Raw genomic sequence first — 25118 nt, forward strand, 5'->3', positions numbered from 1 at the left:
TATATATATATATATATATATATATATATATATATATATAATTAGTACGTACACCACTATTATTATTTCAACATAGAAAAGTAAATAAAAGTATTCCAACTTTCTAATCTATCGTGTCATGTTTAGTGCTATAAACTAATGTTTATCCTCAACTAACAGTGTTATTCTAACGCGGTAAGTAATCTTTCATCCTTCATCCTTAATTAGAGATTTCATATTTTAACTTTAAGACTGGAATCACTTTTGTTCGGTGGGATTTCCCGGCCTCATTAATTCTGACTCATGTCGAGATCTGTATATCTCCTACACTGACCTCAAAATTAATACTCCCTCCGTTTCATGATAAATGAATTGTTGAATTTTGGCACACAGATTAAGGAAAAAGTATTAAAGACATACATTTTAACATACTTTCCATTTTTACCCCAAAAGAATGAAAAAGTTGATCTTGTAATATCTGTTCAAAAGTTAATTAATTGTCAAATCATAAGGGTAAATTTGGAAAAAAATTCAATGATTTACTTATTTTGAAACACCAATAAATACTCCAACAATTCACTTATTCCGAAACGAATGAAGTATAGAGTAAGTATTCGTCATTGTATGTACATTTTCGTGAATATTTAAAGCATATACAAGACAATTGTTACACTAAATATCGAATGTCAGGTGACGGACGTAAGAAAGATGTGTATTATCTCCTACATGCTAGCTAGGCTAGCTATAATAATCGAATAGCATTAGGGGAATTGAATTCAACACCTCCCATATATTAAAATATTTCCCCCTTCTAATCCTAACCTCCAAAAGTGAGGGACAAACTCATTTTATTGATGCTTAGCATGTGATTTTATGGCCACAATCAAGGTCCTCCATATGGATTATTGGCACTCTTATTTTTTTATTAATTTTTTAACCTACTATTTGAATTCAACTAAGTATTAAAAACCTAGTCCATAACCATTATAACGTCCCCCACCCACAAAAACTCTCTTATAATTAATCATTATGTTAATTCTTTCTTTCCTATTTAGGAAATACTTTTTAACAAACGTTTTTTCGGTGTTTAGGACCCCCTCAATCAAGATTTTTAATAATCTACTTGATATTTGTTACTATTACAATCATAATTGCAATCTAACAACATGTTTGGTCAATATATTTTATCATAATTATTTTCGAAAAAAAGTACTTTTGGAAAATAATTGCTTATATTTTGCTTGATCAAATGACTCAACTCACCCCACCAAAATAAATAAATAAATGACTCAACTCTCGAATATTAATTCCTTGATATGCCACCTTCTTTCATCGAACTACGGATTATTCCACCTCATACATTGGATGATTTAATACAAAAATTATGACCTTAAGATTAGAATTCCAGAATAATTTAGTATACGTTCCAAACGACCCATACAATGAAGATTACTCTACATCTACTTTCAATCATTCTTTAAAGAAGAAAAAAATGTCACTGGAAAATTAAAAGGCAAGGTCGTTGCTCATAGCTTTCAACTTTTTTTATGAATTTTTTGTTTTTATGGTATGTCAGTAAATATGTGCTTGTACTTTATGAACTACTCTTCAACATAATGATAGAATAAAGTAAAAGAGAAAAGAACTAAAGAAGTATTCAGTACATTCAGTAATTTTGTTTCCTGTAAATACTTTCTCCATTTAGAAAGTGGAAACTTGTAAGATTGACAGCTGTAAATATTAGTACTATAGAGTAACAGTAATTATAGACAGCCCCTTTATGTTATGTTAGTATTTTATTTTTCAGTGTCAACAGTAATAATGCATGAACAGTGTCCCTTATATTTAGAGCACATGACCGACAATACTACAGTATGAGGATAAAAGAACAGCTCTTAGACCCACACCACTAAAAACCCCAAATAGACCAAGAGATAAAAAAAATATTAAGTGGGGCTTGGACTGTTGGTGTGTACGTATCCTTATTCCTATCTTGTAAATTATAGTAGAATTAGGACAGACTTATGATTTTTTTTTTTGTGCTTTGATACTCGTTAAATTTGAGGTAGACTTAATATAATTATATAAAAAATATATGAAAATTGGTATAAGATTTAAAAAAACATCCAAATTCAGTAAACAAAGAAGATAGCTGAGTGTTTTAATTTCTAAGCAGAATCTTAATACTTTGGGCATCAGTACACGTATTCGAACATCTCAAGCACCCACGATTCCTAAATTTTGGATCTGCTATTATGTGGAACTGCCATATGTTAAGGGTTGTTATAAGGAAAATAGACTCTCTGATCTGTCTCACCTTTGAGGTAGTGATATTGCGTACATTACTCTTCTCAAACCGCATTTTATAAGAATATACTGGTTTCATGTTGTAGGTAAAAACTTCAATTTTATGTATATAAGTATGTTATATGTTAATTCCCTTTATTGTTTGCATGTGCCTACTTTCTAGCTTTGAGACTGCTAGTAAAGATAGATAGATTGTTTTCAATAGATATCCTGGGTGCGAATAAGTTTTTAATAGATCCTCGACACGAATAAAGCATAACAAAATCAAGTATGAAAAAAAAAGAACCCGATTATTCTTTTGAAGAAAAGAAAGCACAAACATGTGAAAACATAAATGAATTTTCTTTAAAAGGGTATAGTAGTCACAATCTGTCAATCCATGAAAGTGAAAGCCAAGAAAAAAAGTTCAAAAGAATAATTGATTCATATAGCACAATGGAGCATAGAAAAAGCCCAAGTTTTCGGCGACATTTCTATCCACTTGTCTTGTCACTAGTATATATATAGTCAAATCCAATTTTTCAGAGTTGGTGAATTCACAATTAAGTGTGACAATTTGTTATATAAATGTAGTATTTTTTTATAACAGAATGGTACCAACTTTCATACAGTTATACTAATATTATTGTCGTCAAAACGTTTGATTAGGTCTTATAACGAGTAAGAACTCTCAATTTGTGTTGTCACAAAGTGATCAGTGGAGGAGCCGAATGACGTACTGTTATGAATCAATTGTCCCACATTGAAAAAATAAAGTAATGCTAAAGAGTTTATAGGCCAAATGGATTCTTCCACCTATCAAACTAGTCTTTTGGGTTTGGCGCTCCCGTGGCTCGGAGTGGTGGCCTAGACCTAAGAGGGGTGTCAGCCGTGACCAACGAGGTCGTTGGTTCTCAACCGGAGGCGATTATTATGAACTAATTATCCCATATTGAAAAAATAGAGGAATGGTTAGGGTTTTATAACCCAAATGGGTTCTCCCACCTATCAGATTAGTCTTTTGGATTGAGCTCTCCCGTTTGGTTTATAACACGTACCAATACTACTAATTAAGTATTAGCACCTAATTGTGCTGTCAATACTAACTAAGAAGTTAGTCGATGGATTGAGCTCTTCCGTTTGATTTATAACACCTACCAACACTACTAATTAAGTATTAGCACCTAATTGTGCTGTCAATACTAACTAAGAAGTTAGTCGATGGATTGAGCTCTTCCGTTTGATTTATAACACCTACCAACACTACTAATTAAGTATTAGCACCTAATTGTGCTGTCAATAGTAACTAAGAAGTTAGTCGACGCCTTCTGAGACACAATTTAACATAGCACTAAGTTTTATTGCAAAAGTCTTTATCCATTTAATAATGTCAAGAATACACACCATTTAAGCAGCATCCACAACACTAACAACAACATATTCGATATAATTCAAATTCAACTGTCTAACCAAGATATTTACTCTTTGAATATATTCTTCCCATGTTATTCACATTTGTTGCAATTCCCTTTTTTTTTTTTTCTATAGATAGACTCATGACTTGACCTCACCTGAAACAAAATTTTGCATAAATGAACACATCCCTGATTTTTAGTCTTTGCTTTTTTAAATAGTGCTACTTTGGATAATTTTAAGGGGGGGAAATATCCAAGCATTTGATAATGATTTGACTAAGGTACTGGTTCTCTATGTCATCAATTTGTTACTTAGCTGTCGACTTTGTAGTAATTTTTTTCTTCTTCTTTTTGGGATCACATCATATATTATACCATATGACATAAAGATTTAAATTGAGTCATGTCAGCTGGTCGATATTTTCCAATCTTGGTTGCATTTGATATATAGGTTGCTTAATTTAGATTTTTTACTTTCAAGGACAATATATGTCCGGATATTGGTACAAAATAAAGTACCATTAATTTGTATACTCAATCTGAATTACATATGTTGCATTATCGATACATATATCACCAATATGACTGCTGGAAAATGTATTCATCAATGGCCACTTTGTGAGATTATACTAGATATGTTGTTGTTCTTCAGAATATTGCTATAAGAATTTCGGACTCCATGACAATATCTTCTTTTAAAAAATTAAGACCCGAAAATGGTTAGTAGAGGCTATATGGGTGGTCTCTGGTTTGGGAAAACTTCATCTCATGAGCTAGTTTTGGGGGTTGGATTAGGCTCTAGAATTATTTCTTTACATGGTATCAGCATAGGATATATCTCATTCTCGATCATCGATTTTGGGCCCCACTATTAAATTTTCCATCGCTAGATGTCTAGCCTTGGACATGAGGAAGGGGTTGAAGAGTCCCACGATGGTGGTTTATGACTCGAGCACTCCTGCCCTCATGAATTTATAACTTTTGCGATTGAGTTAGGGATTTGTTTCTTTACATGTTTCTATCCAACCAAACCCCACACATACAAATATTATTGTTAATTATCTAACACCATTATTGTCCTACTGTTCACCTATATATGGAACTTGAAACAATATGAAAGTGGTTACTAAAAATGACCAAAAAGTGGCTAGTGAACACTATGGTCAATCCAAAGTACTTTCTATAATTTCTGTTTCACAACGTGCATGGATCCTATTTTTAACCCTTAGTCTTTTTGTTAATTTTAAGTAAAAAATGGCAAATGTTCTTACAAGTTGTTCAATATTCAATAGATGCATGTACATATATGCAATCTAGTACAACAAAAGGATATGTTGTAAAGGAAGAAGTTATCAAATGTACTAGTAGAAAAAAAAAAACATATGTAGTTCACGCTGAAATTTAATATTAGGTTGTCCAAGTACTATGAATATGAATATTGACCTAACTAGAAGCTTTTGTATGTAATGCAATTTGAGTTTATGTTTGATGCATCGTTGTCGGTGTATTTTCTTTTTACACCATCATGTAGTTTTTACCTATTGTAGCAGGTCATTCATTATTATATTTTTACCTTTGAAATGAATGACCTACTACAGCATGTAAAAATTTTCTGATAGTGTAAAAAAAAAAAACACTAACAGTGCACCAAACTTAAATTGATGCAAATTTTAGTAGCCAGACAATACTTGCTCAATGACAAACTGGAATAATCTTCCAGCAACTAAAAATCAATAACAAAAAATGGGAATCTTAATATATAATCTCTACAATATCCAGCTATCAAGTATTCCCTTCGTTTCAATTTATTTGTCGGATTTTGACTTCATATGAAGTTTAAAAAGTAAACATCACGACTTTTGTTGTAATCTTAAACTAACAATATACGAAATGTACCATAATATAATGTTCTTTAATTTAATATTATGATCTTAAATATGTCATGATGGAAATTGAATTAACAAGTTAGTAGAAAAGGAAAACTTTTTTTTAACGAATTAAAAAGAGTATAATATATCTCCGACATCATCAAATTTTGTATTCAGTCAGTAGCATAACATAATTTTCTCTATAATTTTTTAAAAGGTATCCAAAGTCTCATGATGATTTGACCATGCATAATTATTTATTTGATAAAGATCAAGCTAGAGTATAATAATTCATTTAATTAATAACAATAGCCTCTAGCATATAATTGGGGCTATTTAAAGGAAACGAGCTTTTAATCCTAAATGCGGTATGCTCATGAGTTAAATAATGATAAAAAGAGAAAGCATAGTTTAAATTTTTACTTTCAAATTTGGAAGTATAAACTATTGAATTTAACGATATTAAGAAATATTATGATGGTGATAAAAGTAAAATAGCATGTGCCAAATTTATTAAAATTTTATATGCATATAAAAAAGAATTTACTCCTCCATTTTGAACAAATTAAAGATATGAATTTGAGTCTAGAAAATTTTAATTAGCACTCAAATGCGGACGTTGAACACCTAATGGTAAAAAAAAAATGTGGAGGGGGGGGGGGGGGGGGGGGTCCAATTGTATAATCGCTCACAAAAATAACAGTAGACATGAATATTTAGTATAGATAATGATAATATACTATCAACATGGGTTGTGGTGCAGTGGATGAGTCTGCTCTACCCTTAACCAAAGGTAGAGGGTTCGATCCTGGGTATGGAGAAAATTCTGTTGGGAGCGCTACCACCTTAATGGGTCCTGCAACGCGCGATCCGGATTAGTCGGCGCTCCAATGCAAGCACTGGACACCGGATAGAAAACCAAAAAAAAAAAGATAATATACTATTACTTACCAAAAAAGATAATGATATACATATTTTATACATGATCTGTCTTTGTATGTCAACTAGCTAGCTAGCTAGGAAAGCAATTATTTTTAACCGAACAAACAATTTTTCCCCAAAATAATGTGTTCGATTCAAATGTTTATTTAGTTCAAGAATAACATAATTCCAAGTCGTTGCATAAAATTAATTAATTTATTTTTTCTACACAAACAAGACCAATAATTTGTTTTGATTTGTTCATGTGATAAATAAAAAGAAACAGTACAAAAGTTTTGAAAAGTTGTAATCAAAGAAAAGTCCAATGTATATACTAGATTCTTAAACAACAATAATAGCGAGACGAAAAGAATGTCACAATTAAAATAACGATGCAGTGATAATTACGTACCACTTAGAGGAATAGGGTTAGCAGTTAAACAAGATTAGCTAAAATTTAATTATGGTTTATGCCATACCTAAAGGGAAACATAAAATTAGGGACCACATAATTGGTCTCTTAAGTGAGAATTAAGCCAGAAAAAATTAATTATATGCTGTCGGGTTGAATTTGTAATCTACACTAGCTAGGTTAATTAGCTAGTCCTATTTTCTATTTGTTATTTTTTGGTTTTTTAGTTTCTCATTCAGTATTCGATACATAATCTTAACTAATCAACATTTAATTATTGCATGTAGGGTCCAATTCTGAAGGTGATACTCTTAATAAAAATTTGTTTTTCATTTCGAGAGTTGGAATTTGAAACTTCTAATTAGGTGAAGGGAGCTCAATCAGATCTTGATGTGTGCATTATAAGTTATAATTATAGGTCCAACTTGGTATACAATCAAGATTTTCCTTTGAGCAACTTGTACTTCATGTGTTTGTGAGTTTTGTCTTTTACGTTATAGAAAAAATTTGCATGGGAAAATACAAACAAACCTTTCCTTCTTTCCTCCACCCCCCAACCAACCAACCCCCACACAACTGACTGATCAGCTAAAAATAATTATATTCACTAGTTAAATATATACTATTTTGTACGAAAAAAGTATATTTCATATATTCGTATATTATTATACAAAGAATATACATTTGATGGCTATCATAGTGAGATAGAGATAGAGACTATTTATGTCAATTTTTCATATACAATTAGGACAACATGTCCAACTGAACTCGTATAATTTTAGCCTAAGTTTATATATTTGTCTTAAGAAATCAATTAAAAATATTCATAAATTTTAAATTATAACTCAAACACTTTAAGTCCTGAATTTATCTCAGCTCCCTAAGTTTTCCGTTTTGACTTTTTATACAACGGGGAAAAGATGATTATACTATCAGTATCGAAACTTGAAAAACAACATAAATTTCAAAATATTTTGCTTATATCAAACTTGGATATATGTTAAATTAAAAATATACAAAATGGACAAGTTTTTAATTAAGCTAATTAGTAAATTTGTTCTAATTAATTTTGAGGATTGAGGATCAATAGTAATACTAATTATTTTCAGATATACAACTATATCTACTACACTTAACATTATATACTATACTTCTCTTCTTTCCAATTAATCAGTTGATTTTTATTCAAGTAATTAAGAAGATATATAATGAAAATGTCATCTCAATGAGTATATATTACTCCTAATAGTATATACAGTATATTTTTCCAAAGTTAATTAGTCGATTTTATGCATATAATTTAGAAGATATATGATGAAGATGTCATCTCAATGAGGCAAATCATGACTACAGTAGTAGTACGCTTTGATCAGTCCATCAAATATCTCTTTTTCAGAGTCTAAAAATAAAATTCTCCTACGTGGTGATTAATCGTTGCTGCACAAAGGTGATTCCTCTTGTCTACCTTTATTACTAAAGTTAAAAATTAAAGTAGTTTGTTTTTACAGGGTATATATATAAAGAATTTCGACATGCATTTACTTTTACAAGAATAAATTGGCAGTGTATAATAAAATAATCACCGTAACTCTCTGACAACCACGCACTACTAGTATCATACTTTCATCTTAGGTTTTAAACGATAGCTCAAAGCACAAAGCATCCGTGGTACTAAAACATATAGAAGGATTGTATCTTAAATAATGTGAAGTATACATATATGTAATCAGGGGCGGAGCCAACCTTTGAAATGGAGGTTTGGTGAACCCCTTCGATGAAAACTTATAATACTATTTATGAATCACTAATATTATATTTTATATAGATATAGTATATGTCGACCCTCATCGATTAGTTTTTCTTCCCCTTTGTGAAAATCTTGGCTCTGCCTCTGTATGTAGTCTATCATAGTGCAACTTTAGTAGTTGTTTTCACGGTTTTAAACTCGTGACTTATAAATCACACGAAGACAATTTTATCGTTGCTCCAAGCCTATCCGGTTCTTTATCTATCATGATTCATTGATCAAGTTGATCATAATATAAAAAAGAACGTACGTGTAAAAGATTGAATTCTATATGTAGTATTAGTGAGTTGCTTGATTTGAAAAAGTTATAAGAGGGGCTCGAGTAAGATCTTACAATTATTATTACATTAAGCCTAAACATTGACCACATCGATTTTGACGTCCTATAGTGCTCGTAATAGCCATGAAACTTCGATTCATCTGCATATATTTTGATATTTCTCGATGAGAAAAAAAAAATACTTGAATTACTTTAATTGAGAAGATCTTTTGGCTTGGGTCGAAACTAATATTTTCATCCGAATTCGATATTTTCATGCAGAGTATAAATGTAGGATAAAAATGTATTAAAATTGTAACGGATACAACATGTATGAACTAATAACTTTAAAACTATCATGACTTTAGGACCTTTTATTTCGATGGAATAAGGACAATAATCTCATGATAAAATGCTAAGTTATTTTGTTCCACATTTTATTATGATAATTCAATGAGATATCTCAACCCATGAGTTATCCTTGTATCTCTTATTCCACCAACCAAACAACCTTTTAATGCTTAAAACCTTGGAATTTAAAAACCCTTAGTACTTAAACTTTATAGTTACCAACATGGGTTGTGGTTCAGTGGATGAGGCTGCTCCACCCTTAACCAGAGATCGAGGGTTCAACCCTGGGTATGGAAAAAACTATGTTGGGAGCGCTGCCACCTTAATGGGCCCTGCAACGCGCGATCTGGATTAATCGGGGCTCTAATGCGGACACCAAATACAGGATGGAAAATTAAAAAAAAAAAAAAACTTTATAGTTACAAATAAACTCAGTTCAGTCAACGTTCTTATCGACTATAAAACTATACATTAGGAATTTAGGACGACAATAATGTACGCAGTGTAATTTCACAGTTTGAAGCCGATAGTGTGTACGCATATTTTATCTCTCCTATGTTAAAAAGATAGAGAGGCAATGATCGATAGATCCTCGATTCAAGAATTTCAAATCATCGTGAATTGATAGTCCTTTATTTTTATTAGTTTCCCACACAGTGTCCGACATCTTCATTGGAATTCCGATTAATCCAGATCGCGCATTGCAGCGCTCATTCTAGGGTCGACGCTCCCAACAGAATTTTCTCCATACTCAGACTCAAGCCGTGAATTGATAGTCAACAACTATATATGATATTTATATCACTGTTAAAAATAAATAAATACCAAGTACTTAACAATAAGTAAGAGTAGAAAGGCTGGAATAATGGGGGACAAGATAGAAGAGCAGGGATTTGAGGGAGAGATGATAATTCCCACTGGGCTTGCCAACTTAAACCCTACACATTCACGTCTTTTCATTTCATATTTAAATAATACTTACCTTATAATAATAATATTATTATTATTTTAATAACATATAAAAACTTCTTGTTCTCGAGATGTTAAAAATTTCAGGAATTGATTTAATGAGTAAATAAAGAAAAATATCTCAAAGGGGTGAGAAAGTCAACGGTCAAAGATTTGCATTACTGTCTATGTCTCCCTTATCAACCTACAAAGTATAGTATAAAAATAATTAATGGAATGTGGGTATTATCAATACATACATTCTTTTATTATCCTATAATTATCCTATATTTCTCATTTCTTTGTTTTTTAAACATTCCCATAAAATCCTCAACTCATATACTCCCAACACCAAGCACTAAGCCCCCCATCTGCGCTGTGGTCCTACCAACCTTGGTGCACCCCCCACATTCTAGTTTTATTTTTCCTGTCGATTCGAAAACTAGGGTTACTCAGATGATAAGCATTATCGATCTAATTTTGAAGTTGTGGGTTCAATTTATCGAGCGATCTGATAAGTGGGATTGTTCAAATGATAAGCATCAGTGATCTAATTCTGAAGTTGCAGGTTCGATTTATTGAGAGAGCAAAATGGGGATGGATGCTCCTTGGTAGAGACAAAAATGAAAAAGGAATTCATCCTTAATTAGAAGGTCTGTGATAGATTTTTAGAAAAGAGAGAAATATTGTATCGTAACGCTCATAACAAAGGATGGACCGACTTCAAGCTAGCCAGATGCAAACTTATTAATAAGGGGCACATCTAATGGCTAATTAATACTATGGATGAATATAATAAGTGGAGTGGAGTTTCATAAGCAAAACACAATTTTTACATATTATATACACATCATAAATTAATTAGATCGTGAAATAATGATAGAAATCGTTTTGCCCTTAATCGACCTACACAGGCCAAATTTGAATTTAAGGACTTGCGGGTTTCATATAACAAATTATTACAAAAAAGTTCATTTAAATACAAACAATTGTTTCTAATTTACCTGGCGGCTCCAATTGTTTAATTAACAACAATTATCAAATCGAAGTTATACTATATAGTCTAAAAGATAGGCATTTAACACTTCGTAGATTTAGTCGAGTTTTTTTTTAAAAAATAAAAAATAAAATTATTGAGAATGGAAAAACATAATATACGTATTAATTTTGGAGTGCAACGTATATTTATATTACGTATATGGTTTTGTTTTTGTGTCTAAACTTGTCCACCAACCATCCGTCAGATTAGTTGACTTGTCTTTAAACTTCGACCGTCCACATTAGTCAGCCCTTGACTAGTCAATGCATTGAGACACCCATTTGGTGATCACTTGATCGAGCTCCAATTAATTCAGATTCATATGACGAAAGATTTATTTTAAAGGGAATTAAACACTATTTAACGAGATTATTTTTGAATCAAATTAAAGCTTGAATTTGAAACCTTGAGTTAAAGGTGTACGCAACCTGTCCAGCTCACCATAACTCTTATAGCTTCTTTCTTGTCATTTTTATTTTTTTGTTTCATTAATTCCATTCATTCATTCATGTACAAGTTATAACATAATAAGAAATTGAATACAAAAGAACAAATGGATAGATTGGAAGTAAGGCAGTTGCAACTTTCGGCGATGAAGTGATTATTTTTTTAATTTATTATTTATACCACCTTGTTGACTTGTTTCAATTTCTATATATTTTTTATTTATTAGTACTTCGTTTTGTTGTGAGAGAAATTTGGGTTTGGGACACTCCACCAATAATTGGTGCAATATTCTTGATACTTGTTAAAGTGTTATTGGGATTCACATAATCACCAATGGAATTGCTTCATTTGATCAAAGATAACATAGAGAAAAACTTATTATATTATTAATTATGACTTGCATGAGATTACAATATTGGTTGTGCTGCTTAATTTTACATATGCCATAGCAAATCTTATGCATTCCATTTTACTTTAATTTCTCCGGTGTAACTTTGGGTCTTTGTCCAATGTTGAGGAACTTCTTTAAAGAACAAATTGTTTAATGCACTCAAAAGAGAGTTTTGGAGACAACTTAACATGTACTTATTCAGTTAAGAATTTGATTCGTAAAATCAGTCACTCATACAGTATCAGAATAAATTACGTATATCGTAGCCCTTTGGTCTCCATGCCCCATTTTCTTTATACATTCAAAAGAGAGTTTTAGAGACAACTTACTATATACTTACACGTCACACAATCGAGTCATGAAATCGATAACATAAATTACTTACATCATAGCCTCTTTTTCTTTATGCCCTCGAATGAAAGCTTTGGAGACATCTTACCATATATACACGTGTTACGAATTCGAGTAGTGAAATCAATCACTCATACTGTGTCAGGATAAAGATAAATTTACTTACGTTTTAGCCATTTTGTCTCCATGCCCTAGTAAGTTTCTTTATGCACTCAAGAAACAACTAGTTGACTTGTGACAATTCATATATACTAAAATTGACAACCACAATTTAATGGATGATAACAAATTTTTTTGACTAGTGACATGGAGCAAAATCGAAACAAGCAACGGCGGAATTTGTTGTTTGTTTTTCTTTTTCAAAGTGACGGCAACAACCAAAAGAAAAAATTGCTGCATGAGATTTTATTTTTATCTTTTAACATTTTGACAAAGTGAACATCACAACTCCTAACTAAAACATAATTAATAAGTATTTAACAACTAATTAAGTCTCATACGTATAACTGATTGACCATTTTTGTGATATATATAGCGATATATATATATATATATATATATTGTTGGACTAAATCAACATCGTTTCTTAATTTATGTAATTTGTTTTTCATATATTAAAATTAATGTTGACACATTAATGCAATTAATATGCTAGTTGTTGTTTCCTAATGTTGGAGGGTTATTAGACAATATTTTTCACTCATACAAATTTCGCTAGACGGTGCGACGTGTCTATATTACTTATCAATCGGAAATTAAGTTTTCGAAAGCACATATACCCCACGTTTTTAATTGCTTTCCTTATATGGTACTTCATTGATCAATATATGAATATGAGTTTAAATAATTAGGTTATGATATAGCTGGCTTTAGATTTTTGTTAACTTGTCACCTATCTCAGGTTTTATGAGTGGCAAATGGGGGGTCGGATCGATTATGGACCATCATAAATGAGTTAAACAAAAACGGATAAAGTATCTTAACCTGTTTATATTTGACATAAATAAATTATTACAATATATAATTGATGGATTTGGATGGTATGGATATTTCTGAAATTATCATGTGAGAGCACAAGCTAAAGAACTCTTCAACGAAGGAGCTTGCTTTATATCTTCGAAGGATTTACCTTGGTTAATCTGAATTTTCGTTTTTTTTTTTTTTTTTTTTTTTTTTTATAATATTCATATTTGATTCATTTAAATAGTTAACTATGCGACCCATATTTAATGAGTTGAATTGAAATAATTACTTATTTTTTAAAACCATTTTGTCAGGCAAGTCATGTCGAACAAACTTGGGTTTTCTAGGGATATTTTTAAAATCATGAGCATATTTCTTTGTTTTTTTCTGAAAAAAATAAATAAATTATGAAAAAAATGAAACTATATGGCACAATTTTTAGTTGACTTAATTAGCGCCTTGAATATTTCGGAGGAAAAAGGACATTGCGGCCCTAAGGACCCGTTTGGTGCATGTACAATAGAAATGAAATAATTACTATATGGTAAATTAAATAATAATGTAAAAATTGGTTATTTATTAGTGTTTCATTCTAAGGGTATTTTTATTTTAAGTTTGATATAATTATTATCCAAGTATTGCATATAGATATTTCTATGTTGCACATTTTATTTCTCATTAAATATACGTTGATTTTAGCATAATTAAGACTCAAATTACCAATGTATAACACTAGTAGTTTAAATAGTACTTCCTCCATTTCATAATAAATGAATTGTTGAATTTTGGCATACAGATTAAAAAAAAAGCACTAAAGACATAAATTTAACACAACTTTTCATTTTTACCAAAAAAAAAAAAAAATTGACCTTGTAATACTTTTTCAAAAGTTAATTGGTTGTCAAATCATAAGTGTAAATTTAAAAAAAAAAAAATCAATGATTCACTTATTTTGAAACACCAATAAATACCCCAATAATTCACTTATTTCAAAACGGAGGGAGTAATTATCTACGCGTTCAAAGAAGAGAGTTATCAAGTGTTAGAGTGAATTAATACATCAATTGGTTAGAAAATGGACCGGTGGTCTTATTTATATGAACTTTGATATCCTTCCTCACGAGTTGGCTTTTGAGATTGATATTTATATGGACTTTGACATCCTTCCTCACGAGTTGGCTTTTGAGATTGAATTAGACTTATGTATTATATTTGGTCATGGTATTAGAACCAGATCCATCCCCATTTGGACTCTCGATCCATTCCTTAGTTGTGCCTGGACGTGAAGTGCAATATTAGAATGAGTTAGATTCCCACGTTAATTAGCAGTGGCAGCAGTGGCGGAGTCAAGAAGTTCATTAAGGGGGTTCGAAAGTGCACACACGAACTAGCCTAAGGAGGCTCAACATATACAATAGATACATAAAAAATAATTTTAACCGTGTATAAATAGTGTAATTTTCTGACGAAGGAGGTTCAGATAAAACCCGTGGATGTATATATGCTATATATCCGTCACTGAGTGGCAGACTCCATATTTAAGAATCGTGAGTGTCCAGGAGGTCCGAACACACATAATAACATTTAAAGTATTAAAGTACTACTGAAAATTAAAGCTCCGTTCTATCTTCTTAATATCTAAATCTTAAATAAATTTTTATATATTTTTTATATAATTATATTTAGTTTACTTTGCATTTAATGGATGTTAAAACATTTCAAAATTGACTTTAGGCTCGCTCCTGTTAGTCAAGCTTTTCTCCCCTGATAAGTTAGCTCTTGAAATTGAGTTTGGCGCAAATGTAACATCATTATCATGTATGGTATGTATCGGTAGGCTAATACTAGTATTAAACTACGTGAAGGAAGAAGAAAATAAAGTTGTGTGTTTTAATTGAAAACTAGTACCCCACAAAAGCATTTTACATCAATGACTCCTATTCGTACACGTGTCAAACATCTAACGTAGGAACCAGTTGTCAAGTGGTACACAATAATTCCTGATAAAACACGTGTCTCCTATCCAGCTGTCATCCTCCTTCTATTTTGTACAATGTATTCCGCACGCACCCATCCGTACAACTACATTATGCTGATGTTAAAAAAGTTGATCTTATAATATCTTTTCAAAAGTTAATTGGTTGTCAAATTATAAGGACAAATTTGAAAAAAATTTCAATGATTCACTTATTGTGAAACAAATATGAATACCCCAACAATCCACTTATTCTGAAACGAAGGGAGTATTACTTAGATAAAATTTAATATCCGCATAATTTATGTCTAAATTGTCAGTAATTTCTGTTTTGTTGACTTCATGTATTAATATACTATACATAGAGTGCTATCCTTAAAGGAACCCATTTTATGATACAATAAAATATTAAAGTTTTTTGAACCTAAAAGTAAATATTTATTAAGATAGGATTTAATTTAGATAAGTAGAAATTCTTTGGTCTTTTCTTTTATCTAATGAAAACTTACAAAAGAGTATATTTCCTGAAGGACACTTTAGAACCTTTAAAAGTCAGATTCCTAAATCAGAAGAAATATGTTTTTTCTCTTTTTCAATATTTTAAAAAAAAATTAGAAAACACTCGTTCAGTTTTAGAAGATTTTATATTCTTCAATCAAGTTATTCCAATGAATAAATGTTAGTATCCTTATTCTTAGAGATTACTTATTATTAAAGTCTAGTGATTTACTTGCGATCTTGTGGCAATTATATAAAGTTTTTCAACAATTAGTATCAGAGCAAGGTCTTGTCAGAAAACGTACATTCAACGTATTTTCAATATTTTAGAATCAAATTCGGATAAGAAACATTGGTTTCTTGGTTGCTATAAAATAAATCAACTACCAAACGACCCCTAGTTTTCTCTCTATTTATTTTGACGTATCCACTATATAATAACTAATTATTTAAATTTACTTGCTTGATCTAAAACTTTAATACAAAAATACCTTTTTTATCAACAAAGTCTCCCACGATGAAAAATAAAAAGATGGAAGAGAATTTCTTATTTGTTTGGTTGGCGTAAATTATATGCAGGATTATCATCATCATGTGATAAGCTTTTTAATAAAGTGATAGCCCATAAATTATAATTATAAATGTAAAAATTAAAATTTAATAATTCACATGTTTTTTCGGATTCATAATGTTTAAACTTCAATTGGTAAGGTTTCTTAATCATTTTCTCAATAATTACTTACTATTTATTTTTTTCATTAACATAATGTAAAAACTTGCTTACCTTCATAAGCGCATATTAGTTAAACTCTTTCTTTAATTACTTCTTACATTTTATTTTATGTGAGATGATTTCTTACATTTTATTTTACGTGAGATGATTCGAAGTGTGATGATCAAATCAATTTTTTCATGTCAATTTAAACATCAAATCAAATAACACAAAAATCCATACATTGTTAATCTCTGCAAGAAAATAATTTTATGTCTGCATGTGGAAAAGAGAATAAGATAAAGGTAAAAGATTTTTTGAATAAAAGCCCAAAAATTAGGAGTAATAATAGCTTTACTTTTAAGGTAGAAAGATGGGCAAACGGATAAGGCGTCCGGAAATTGTACAGATAAAAGATCTAAATTACTAGGGGTATGTTCGTAAAGAAAAATATTTTTAACAAAAAATATTTTTTTAAAAAATAGGTAAATTCTTATTCTTTTGTGTTCATTTAAGCTAAAAATAATATTATTTTAAAAATATTTACATATAATTCATATAAATACATGAAGTGTGAGCGTGGAAAAGTAGAGGTGTAGGTTGGTGGGATGTGAGCTATGATGTGAGTCGAAGATGAGGTACGTCGAAGATTGACTGGCGCCTGGGATACATCTATATAAATGTCAGTTGTAATTTGTTTCTCTACTTTTATTTTTTTATTTTTTTAAAAAATTATGTTTCGAATATTTTGATTAGTGACAAGAAAAATCTAATATATATATATATATATTTTCAAATTCCATACCGAACACATCCTTGATGAATCTTAAATAGGTACTCTAAGTAGCAATTATCACAACAACGTATGTAGAGGCATGAAAGTTGTATGTCTTTCTTAGTCACAAAAGCATGTTTCAACTTTTCATAGGGAAATTGACATAAAACTCAATGAATATATCAACAATTAACCCAAAATCCTATCGAATACTTCTTTCGTTTATATTTATTTATTACCTTATATTAAAAATATGCATAATGATCTTAGACAACTCATAAAATGCTCAAATTAAAGAGTTGTTATATAAGAAAAGAAACTTTTTTTTCAAACAACTTAAAAAAGAAAGAAAGAAAAAAAAAAAACAAATTGAAACACATGGAGTAAATAATTTGGAACAATATTTATTTCTCTGTACACAGGCTATTTAGTATACACATTTATTACGTATAAATTATGTATATTTGAAGGCTATATTTAACAGACTACTGTTTGAGATTATTTTTCTTTTTTAAAATTGGTAATAAATATTTTAAAATCCTTTTTGGTGTTAAAAAGTTGTATGTCTTTGTTATCACAAAAGCATGTTCTCCATCTTTCCAGCGGCAAACTGACATAAAACAAACATTTGTATATATCAATATATATGTTTTTCACCCGATATCCTCTATGCACATTGGAATCCGATTAATTCAGATTCGAACTGAAATCTCTCAATACAGAATTAGAGCTCGACTAATCCATATTCGAGCCAAAATATCCCACTATGAGGATAAAACGCTTCCTACCAAAAATAACTTCATACCCTTGAGCTTAAACTCGAAACCTCTATACCATGCGACCGCATGTATACGTCTATAGTTAACCCAAAATCCAATCCAGCCACCCAAAAAAAGAAAAACAAAATATTAAGATTTTTGTACAGTGTTTGTTTCTCTCTGCACTTTTAGGCAATACAAAAAATTGGACCACATACCACAAGTCACCTTTAACCAAACATCCCTCTATATAAAGCCCCCTTCTACAATAAATTTACACCCACATCCAAAAAAATAAATAATATAAACCATATACTAGTACTCCTTTCTCCTTCGTAACAAACTCTCTCTATATTTTTTTTTCCAGGTTACACACACACCAAATATTATGCCTGAGGCACCTAAAACATCTGCTGAAAATGGTCATTTTGTTGTTGATGAAAAAAACAAGAAAATTCTTCAGTTTATTGAAGAAGTGACCACTAATGCTGATGAGGTACAACAAAAAGTTCTTGCTGAAATACTTGCTCAAAATGCTCATGTTGAGTATTTGCAGCGCCATGGACTTAATGGTCATACTGATCGTGAAACTTTCAAGAAAGTCATGCCTGCTATCACCTATGAAGATATTCAATCTGATATCACTAGAATTGCCAATGGTGATAAATCTCAAATCCTCTGCTCTCAGCCCATTTCTGAGTTCTTGACAAGGTTTGTCTAATTTTCTGTCTTCTTCTTTTTCTTTCGAAATTTTTGTCATGTTCGCTATGACTGGTATAGTGCACTTGATTTTGTTGATTTAGTTGAGTTGGTTGAAGCTTAATATGAGTTTTCTTGATGTGCAGTTCGGGGACGTCAGGAGGAGAAAGAAAATTGATGCCAACTATAGAGGAGGAACTGGCAAGAAGATCACAGCTCTATAGTCTGTTAATGCCTGTGATGAGCCAATTTGTGCCAGAACTTGAAAAGGGAAAAGGGATGTATTTTTTGTTCATAAAATCTGAGACAAAGACACCTGGAGGATTACCTGCTCGTCCTGTTTTGACAAGTTACTATAAAAGTCCTCATTTCAAGAATAGGAGTCCTGATCCATACACAAATTATACGAGCCCGAATGAAACTATTTTGTGTTCGGATTCTTATCAAAGTATGTATTCCCAAATGCTTTGTGGTCTTTGCCAGAACAAAGAAGTTCTTCGTGTGGGGGCGGTTTTCGCCTCAGGTTTTATCCGTGCTATTCGCTTCTTGGAAAAGCACTGGCCATTTCTTTGTCATGATATCAGAGCCGGAACCATTAACAACCAAATTACTGACCCCTCGGTTAGAGAGGCAGTGATGAAAATCCTTAAACCTGATCCGAAATTAGCTGATTTTGTTGAGGCTGAATGTAGTAAAGATTCTTGGCAAGGGATCATTACTAGGTTGTGGTCTAATACAAAGTATATAGATGTCATTGTGACTGGTACCATGTCACAGTATATACCCACTCTTGATTACTATAGCAATGGGCTGCCACTTGTTTGCACTATGTATGCTTCTTCAGAGTGTTACTTTGGTGTCAACTTGAACCCCCTTTGTAAGCCTAGTGAAGTTGCTTACACGCTTATTCCGACCATGGGGTACTTTGAATTCTTGCCTGTTCATCGAAACAATGGTGTCACTAGTTCGATTTCCATGCCCAAATCACTTAATGAGAAAGAGCAGCAAGAATTGGTTGACTTAGTTGATGTCAAGATTGGCCAGGAGTATGAGCTCATTGTCACTACATATGCTGGTAAGTTTTACATTTCAATTACTGCTAATGAAATGTTAAGAGTTTTTTCTTGTATATATTTATTCAGTCATGTTCCTAATGATCTTTTTTTTTTTTTTTTGGATCCATAATTCAGGGCTTTATAGGTATCGTGTGGGCGATGTGCTTCGTGTTGCTGGATTCAAGAACAACGCGCCACAATTCAACTTCATCTGCCGGAAAAATGTGGTGTTGAGCATTGATTCAGACAAGACAGATGAAGTTGAGTTACAAAACGCGGTGAAAAATGCCGTGACACATCTGATGCCATTTGATGCACATGTAACAGAATACACTAGCTATGCTGATACAACTACAATTCCAGGGCACTATGTCTTGTTCTGGGAGCTCAATGTGAATGGCTCAACACCAGTTCCTCCATCAGTTTTTGAGGACTGTTGCCTTACTATTGAAGAGTCTCTAAACAGTGTCTACCGGCAGGGTCGCGCATCGGACAAGTCCATCGGGCCATTGGAAATCAAGACTGTGGAAAGTGGTACATTTGACAAGTTAATGGACTATGCTATAAATTTAGGTGCTTCAATCAACCAGTACAAGACACCAAGGTGTGTGAAATTTGCACCTATTGTTGAGCTATTGAATTCAAGAGTTGTGTCAAACTACTTCAGCCCCAAATGCCCCAAATGGGTACCTGGCCTCAAGCAATGGAACAACATGAACTAAGTTAATTAAGTGGCTAAATTAGCTAGCACAAGTTTCTTTTGAGAGGATCATTTTTAGTGCTAGAGATAAATTATTATCATCATCATCTTGCTTAGGTTGACCCAAACCAATTTTATGGGGTTCTTTTTTCTTCACTTTTTTTTTCTAAGTAAATTATGGTATTAAGTCTTTGTAGAATTTAACTTGTCCTTCATGATGGTAGAATCTTGAAATTAGCCATGTACAAAAAGGAAAAAAAAAAAAAAAAAACAGTTCCTATTCTAAAAAAAGCTTCTACCTATTGTTAAATTGCTACCTCTCATGTCCACAACTACCTTTTTTTTCATTGCTAATTGCCTCGATATGATCAGAAAGTCATGAGTTCTAGTCATGCAAATAGTCTTTTGCTAGAATACATGATAAGACTGCATTAGAAAAAAAACAGTTCCAATTTCTTAAAAAATCTTCTACCTCTCATTAAAATGCAATCTCTCGTGTCGACAACTATCTATCTTTTTTTCTTTTTCTTTGCAAATTGTCTTTTGCATAAATACAACCGTGTATCATAGACCTTTGTGTACTCGCCTTCTTCAAATTCCACGCATAGCTAAAGTTTCAGTATACAAACTGTTTCTCTTTTAATTGCAAATTGAGCACACATTCTATGGGAATTGTTTTCTTATTTTGGGGCAGGAATCCTGCCCATTGAACTCTCATGAGCCACGTCCCAAAACGGTACAGTACTACATAATTTGCATAGAAAAAGTTTACAACTTTATTAAACTTTTTGTCAATTCAATAATATTATAATATTATCATTCTAATCTAAAAGCACTACCATTAGTAGTTTAGTACACTATTATAGCATTATTTTCAGGGGAAAAGTAGGTCAACTTTGGGTCACTTATAATTTAGCTACCACTTTAAACTAATCTTAATCCTCGTGAAACTAAACTAAAAGATTATAAAGTGCTACATAACCCCAACTAAGCTCTAGTCAATTTCTTACATAAAGTTGTTCGATTGACGTGAAGCTCAATGTAGAAGAATACTGTTTATAGGGGACCCAAGTTCAAATAGTGAAACTGTTGACTAATTAAATACGTAACTTTTTGATGAGGAGGAAAAAAAAAAAAATTGTTTGATATCATATGAATAAATATGATTAAAAATAAAAGTTACAGATTCAAACTACCGAACACGTAGTATTATGACAGAGGGAGTAATAGATAAAAGGAAATTCATTAACAAGTCCTAACCAACTCTTGGCATACACTTCTAGAATATTGCATCATACCTTGAGATTCTTGAAGTTTTTCAAAGGAAGGTATGAAAGAGGCATACTTCAAATAAAATGATGTGACATAAATATGATGAAATTAAATAAAGTACACATTAGAGTTTATTTCGTAAATATATTGAAATTCCAGCTTAGAAACATTAAATGGGCATTCTGCAGGGTACTAATGGATATGAATGTGAATGGTTATTTTATCGTTTATATGGAATAACTAGTGTTATCATTTTAGGGTAAGAATTATCTCGAAATTAGTTAATAGCTTAACATTATTAATCAAATATAGGATAAAAATAATTTTAATTTCTATTTCAAAATTATTATCCTAATATGATGTATTAAGCAAATGGTACAAAAATATGCACGTATATAACATATACTGCAATGCACCTAATCACGTAGATATCCAAAAAATCACATGATGAATAACCCTCAAAATGCATGCCTCCCCATATTATCTATTAACAATAATCAGTATAAGAAAAACTTTTTACTTTTGTTTGGTATTCTATTCATTTTTGGTAATTAACAGATTGTCTATAACCGCTATTCCTTTCTCCTATTCCATAGTATTCATATCGTAACAATTAACCCATTATTTATAATAAGTGGTCTTTTTGATTTTTTAATTTTGATTTAAAATAAATGGTGTTGTGAATGATTATTTTTTTTCTATATAACACCCGTTAAGATAAGTGGAGTTTACCTTTTCTAGCTAGGTAACTAAGAAAGTACACAAATACTCATTTTCTTTCAAGTGTTATATTTTTCTTCAATGTTTAAATTACTTTTGTATGCTTGATAAAATAATTTATAATCGCACAAATATCTGAAGTTTATTTTAAATCACAAATTTAAAAATTATTCTTCTTATTTTTAAACTTTATGAATGTCAAATTAAATAGAGAAAACACTTGATTTTATCTCTAAATTTGTCTGTATAACTTACTTTATACCCTTAACTTCATGAGTAATTATATACTTCTTTACAACTTTAAAGTGTATTAAATTTGAGTGAAAAAGATAAATATTAGTATTTGATTAAGTTTAAATCGTAAAAATCACTTCCTACTTTCTTGAGTAATTTGTAAGAATTTGGGTACATAAAAGAGCCAGAAATTAAATAAATAAAAGTGGGCATCTTTGACTGATGAAATAAAGAAGGTTTGGTCATTTGATGGATAGATAGTTGATGAGAAAAGTGGTTAAAAGAGAAAGGGTCTGATGCATATAGTGGAAAAAGCAAAGCAAAAATAAAATTGTGGTCCATGAATATTATTTAATAAATACTATAAGCAGTGAATAATAAAGGACAGATAAGATAATGATGATTTTATGTACTCAGAAAATGTTCCCCCTGCTGCCTTAATTATATTAAAAACAAACAAAGGAACAAAAAACATTAGTAGCAGTAAGTAAAGGGGGTCTTTGCAGAGCTAAGAGAGGGACAATTCCTTAGACAAAATTTTCACTTAGAAAATGATAGTGAGATTTTCTTGCTTTCTTTATGTGGAGAGCTAGTGAGTGGGATTTCCAACTTTGTTTTTTTTTTTACCCGACGTTCGGTGTCTGTATTGGGATCCGACGAAATTTGAAATATTGTCGATAGGTCTCAAATTGGAGGTAAAATGATCACTAGTAAGTGTAACGTCGTACTTAATGCTCAATTTTAGAAATGCAAGATGAAGTTGCATATAATAGATCCTTATCATCGGGTCCGAGCACATATAGCAGAAGCTTAATGCACCGATCTGCCTTCTTTTATCTTAGTTTAGTGTTAGACACTTGTATTGAAATATGATAAAATTAAATTCAAACCGCTCCTTAACAAAGGTAAAGTCATGCTCAGAACTCGAACAAATGCAATAACTTTGATTAAGAATAAGTGAATACTTATCATACAATCACAAGTTGGTGGAGAGCAAGAGAGCGAGGATTTGAAACCTTTTTTTTTCCACCCGATATTCAGCACTTGTAGTCGAATTCGACTAAACCTATAATATTATCGAGAGATACCATGTTAAAGATCAAAAGCTTCCTAATTAAAACAACTAGATAATATTCAAGACTCGAATCTAAAATCACCTATTGAGCATGAATTTTTCCATCGCAACTTTATTAGTGGCGGTTTTATAAATCTTTTTCCTGTTTTACGTCCTGTGTTCAATATTTGAACAATTAGTGGCAAAATATGAAAAGTAAAACGTTACCTAATAAAGATGATTTCATATTAAAAAAAAAAATTGATGAAAGATAAGGATACAACATTGTTGGTGGGGGTTTTGGATTTTGACAGATGAGGGTTATGTTAGTAGTCCTTTAAATTGGGCTTTTTTTTTGGGTGTTTCTGTAGTGGAAGGTGCAACCAACTATTATATCATCATCAATATTTTGTTTCTATTTGTATATTTTCAACAAATCCAAAGATTTTCTTCAATTGCACCATGGGAACATGCTGCGTTATATCCTCCTTTTTTTGGTTGCTATAAATTTCTTCTATTGGGATTGCCTTATCTACTATCTCTCTCTTCTTGACACGTACCTTTGCTTATCTTATCTTTTATTAGTATTTTTCAACGTGGAACGTAGATATATATATATATATATATATATATTGTGTCTCATTGACGTTTTATTAAATTATGTCATATTTTGTGCTCATGAGTTTATTATAAGACCAAAGATAACTCTCCATTTTCTAATTCCTTTCAATTTTTATACTATTTGAAGACTATATTTAGAAAAATTATTACTTACTACTCAAAAATAAAGGAGGAAGTACGAAATGGATAGAGTAAAGATGGACCACTTTGAATCTATTGTGACACCTCCTGTGCCCCTTTAAAGAAAAAGCATCTTCTCTTTTATTTTTTGATCATCCCAATTATTTTCTCCTTATTTTAGGTCTCGTTTCGTCTTGGAGTTGTGTTTGACCATAAATATAAATTACAGTTGTTTTTGAAATTTTTTGAGAAAAATACGAGTGAAAACGTGTTTTCATTTTTGCAAAAATAATTTTCATTAAAGTGAAATAATTCTTTTAGCCAAACACCACTATTTTCATTTTTTTGTTACTAAAGTAAAACAATTTTTAAGAAAAAAGTGAAAAAATTTATGACCAAACACCTACTTAATAACAAAACAACCAAAATAAAAGAGATTATCTTAGCACAAAGAGATTATTTTCATTTCCTTTTTAATTGTCATTTCG

At 31.0% G+C, this 25118-nt stretch overlaps 1 protein-coding gene across 1 annotated transcript; it reads left to right on the plus strand.

The window, feature by feature from the left end:
- Positions 1-18290: 18290 nt before the first annotated feature.
- Positions 18291-20925, plus strand: LOC107878728 (indole-3-acetic acid-amido synthetase GH3.6). Its single transcript, XM_016725827.2, has 3 exons — positions 18291-18866; positions 19001-19929; positions 20045-20925. Exons 1-3 carry the CDS (start codon positions 18544-18546, stop codon positions 20629-20631), a joined length of 1839 nt encoding a protein of 612 aa, XP_016581313.2. The 5' UTR covers positions 18291-18543; the 3' UTR covers positions 20632-20925.
- The last annotated feature ends 4193 nt before the right edge of the window (positions 20926-25118 follow it).

This window comes from Capsicum annuum, chromosome 7 (genome assembly GCF_002878395.1).
Source record: "Capsicum annuum cultivar UCD-10X-F1 chromosome 7, UCD10Xv1.1, whole genome shotgun sequence".
Lineage (NCBI taxonomy): Eukaryota > Viridiplantae > Streptophyta > Magnoliopsida > Solanales > Solanaceae > Capsicum > Capsicum annuum.

What these genes read in the sequence shown, in the direction of transcription:
- LOC107878728 (XM_016725827.2), top strand. Translation starts at nt 18,544, where the DNA reads ATGCCTGAGGCACCTAAAACATCTGCTGAAAATGGTCATTTTGTTGTT. An exon ending in ATTTCTGAGTTCTTGACAAG is followed by an intron (nt 18,867 to 19,000) that starts GTTTGTCTAATT and finishes CTTGATGTGCAG; the next exon opens with TTCGGGGACGTCAGGAGGAG. An exon ending in CATTGTCACTACATATGCTG is followed by an intron (nt 19,930 to 20,044) that starts GTAAGTTTTACA and finishes TCCATAATTCAG; the next exon opens with GGCTTTATAGGTATCGTGTG.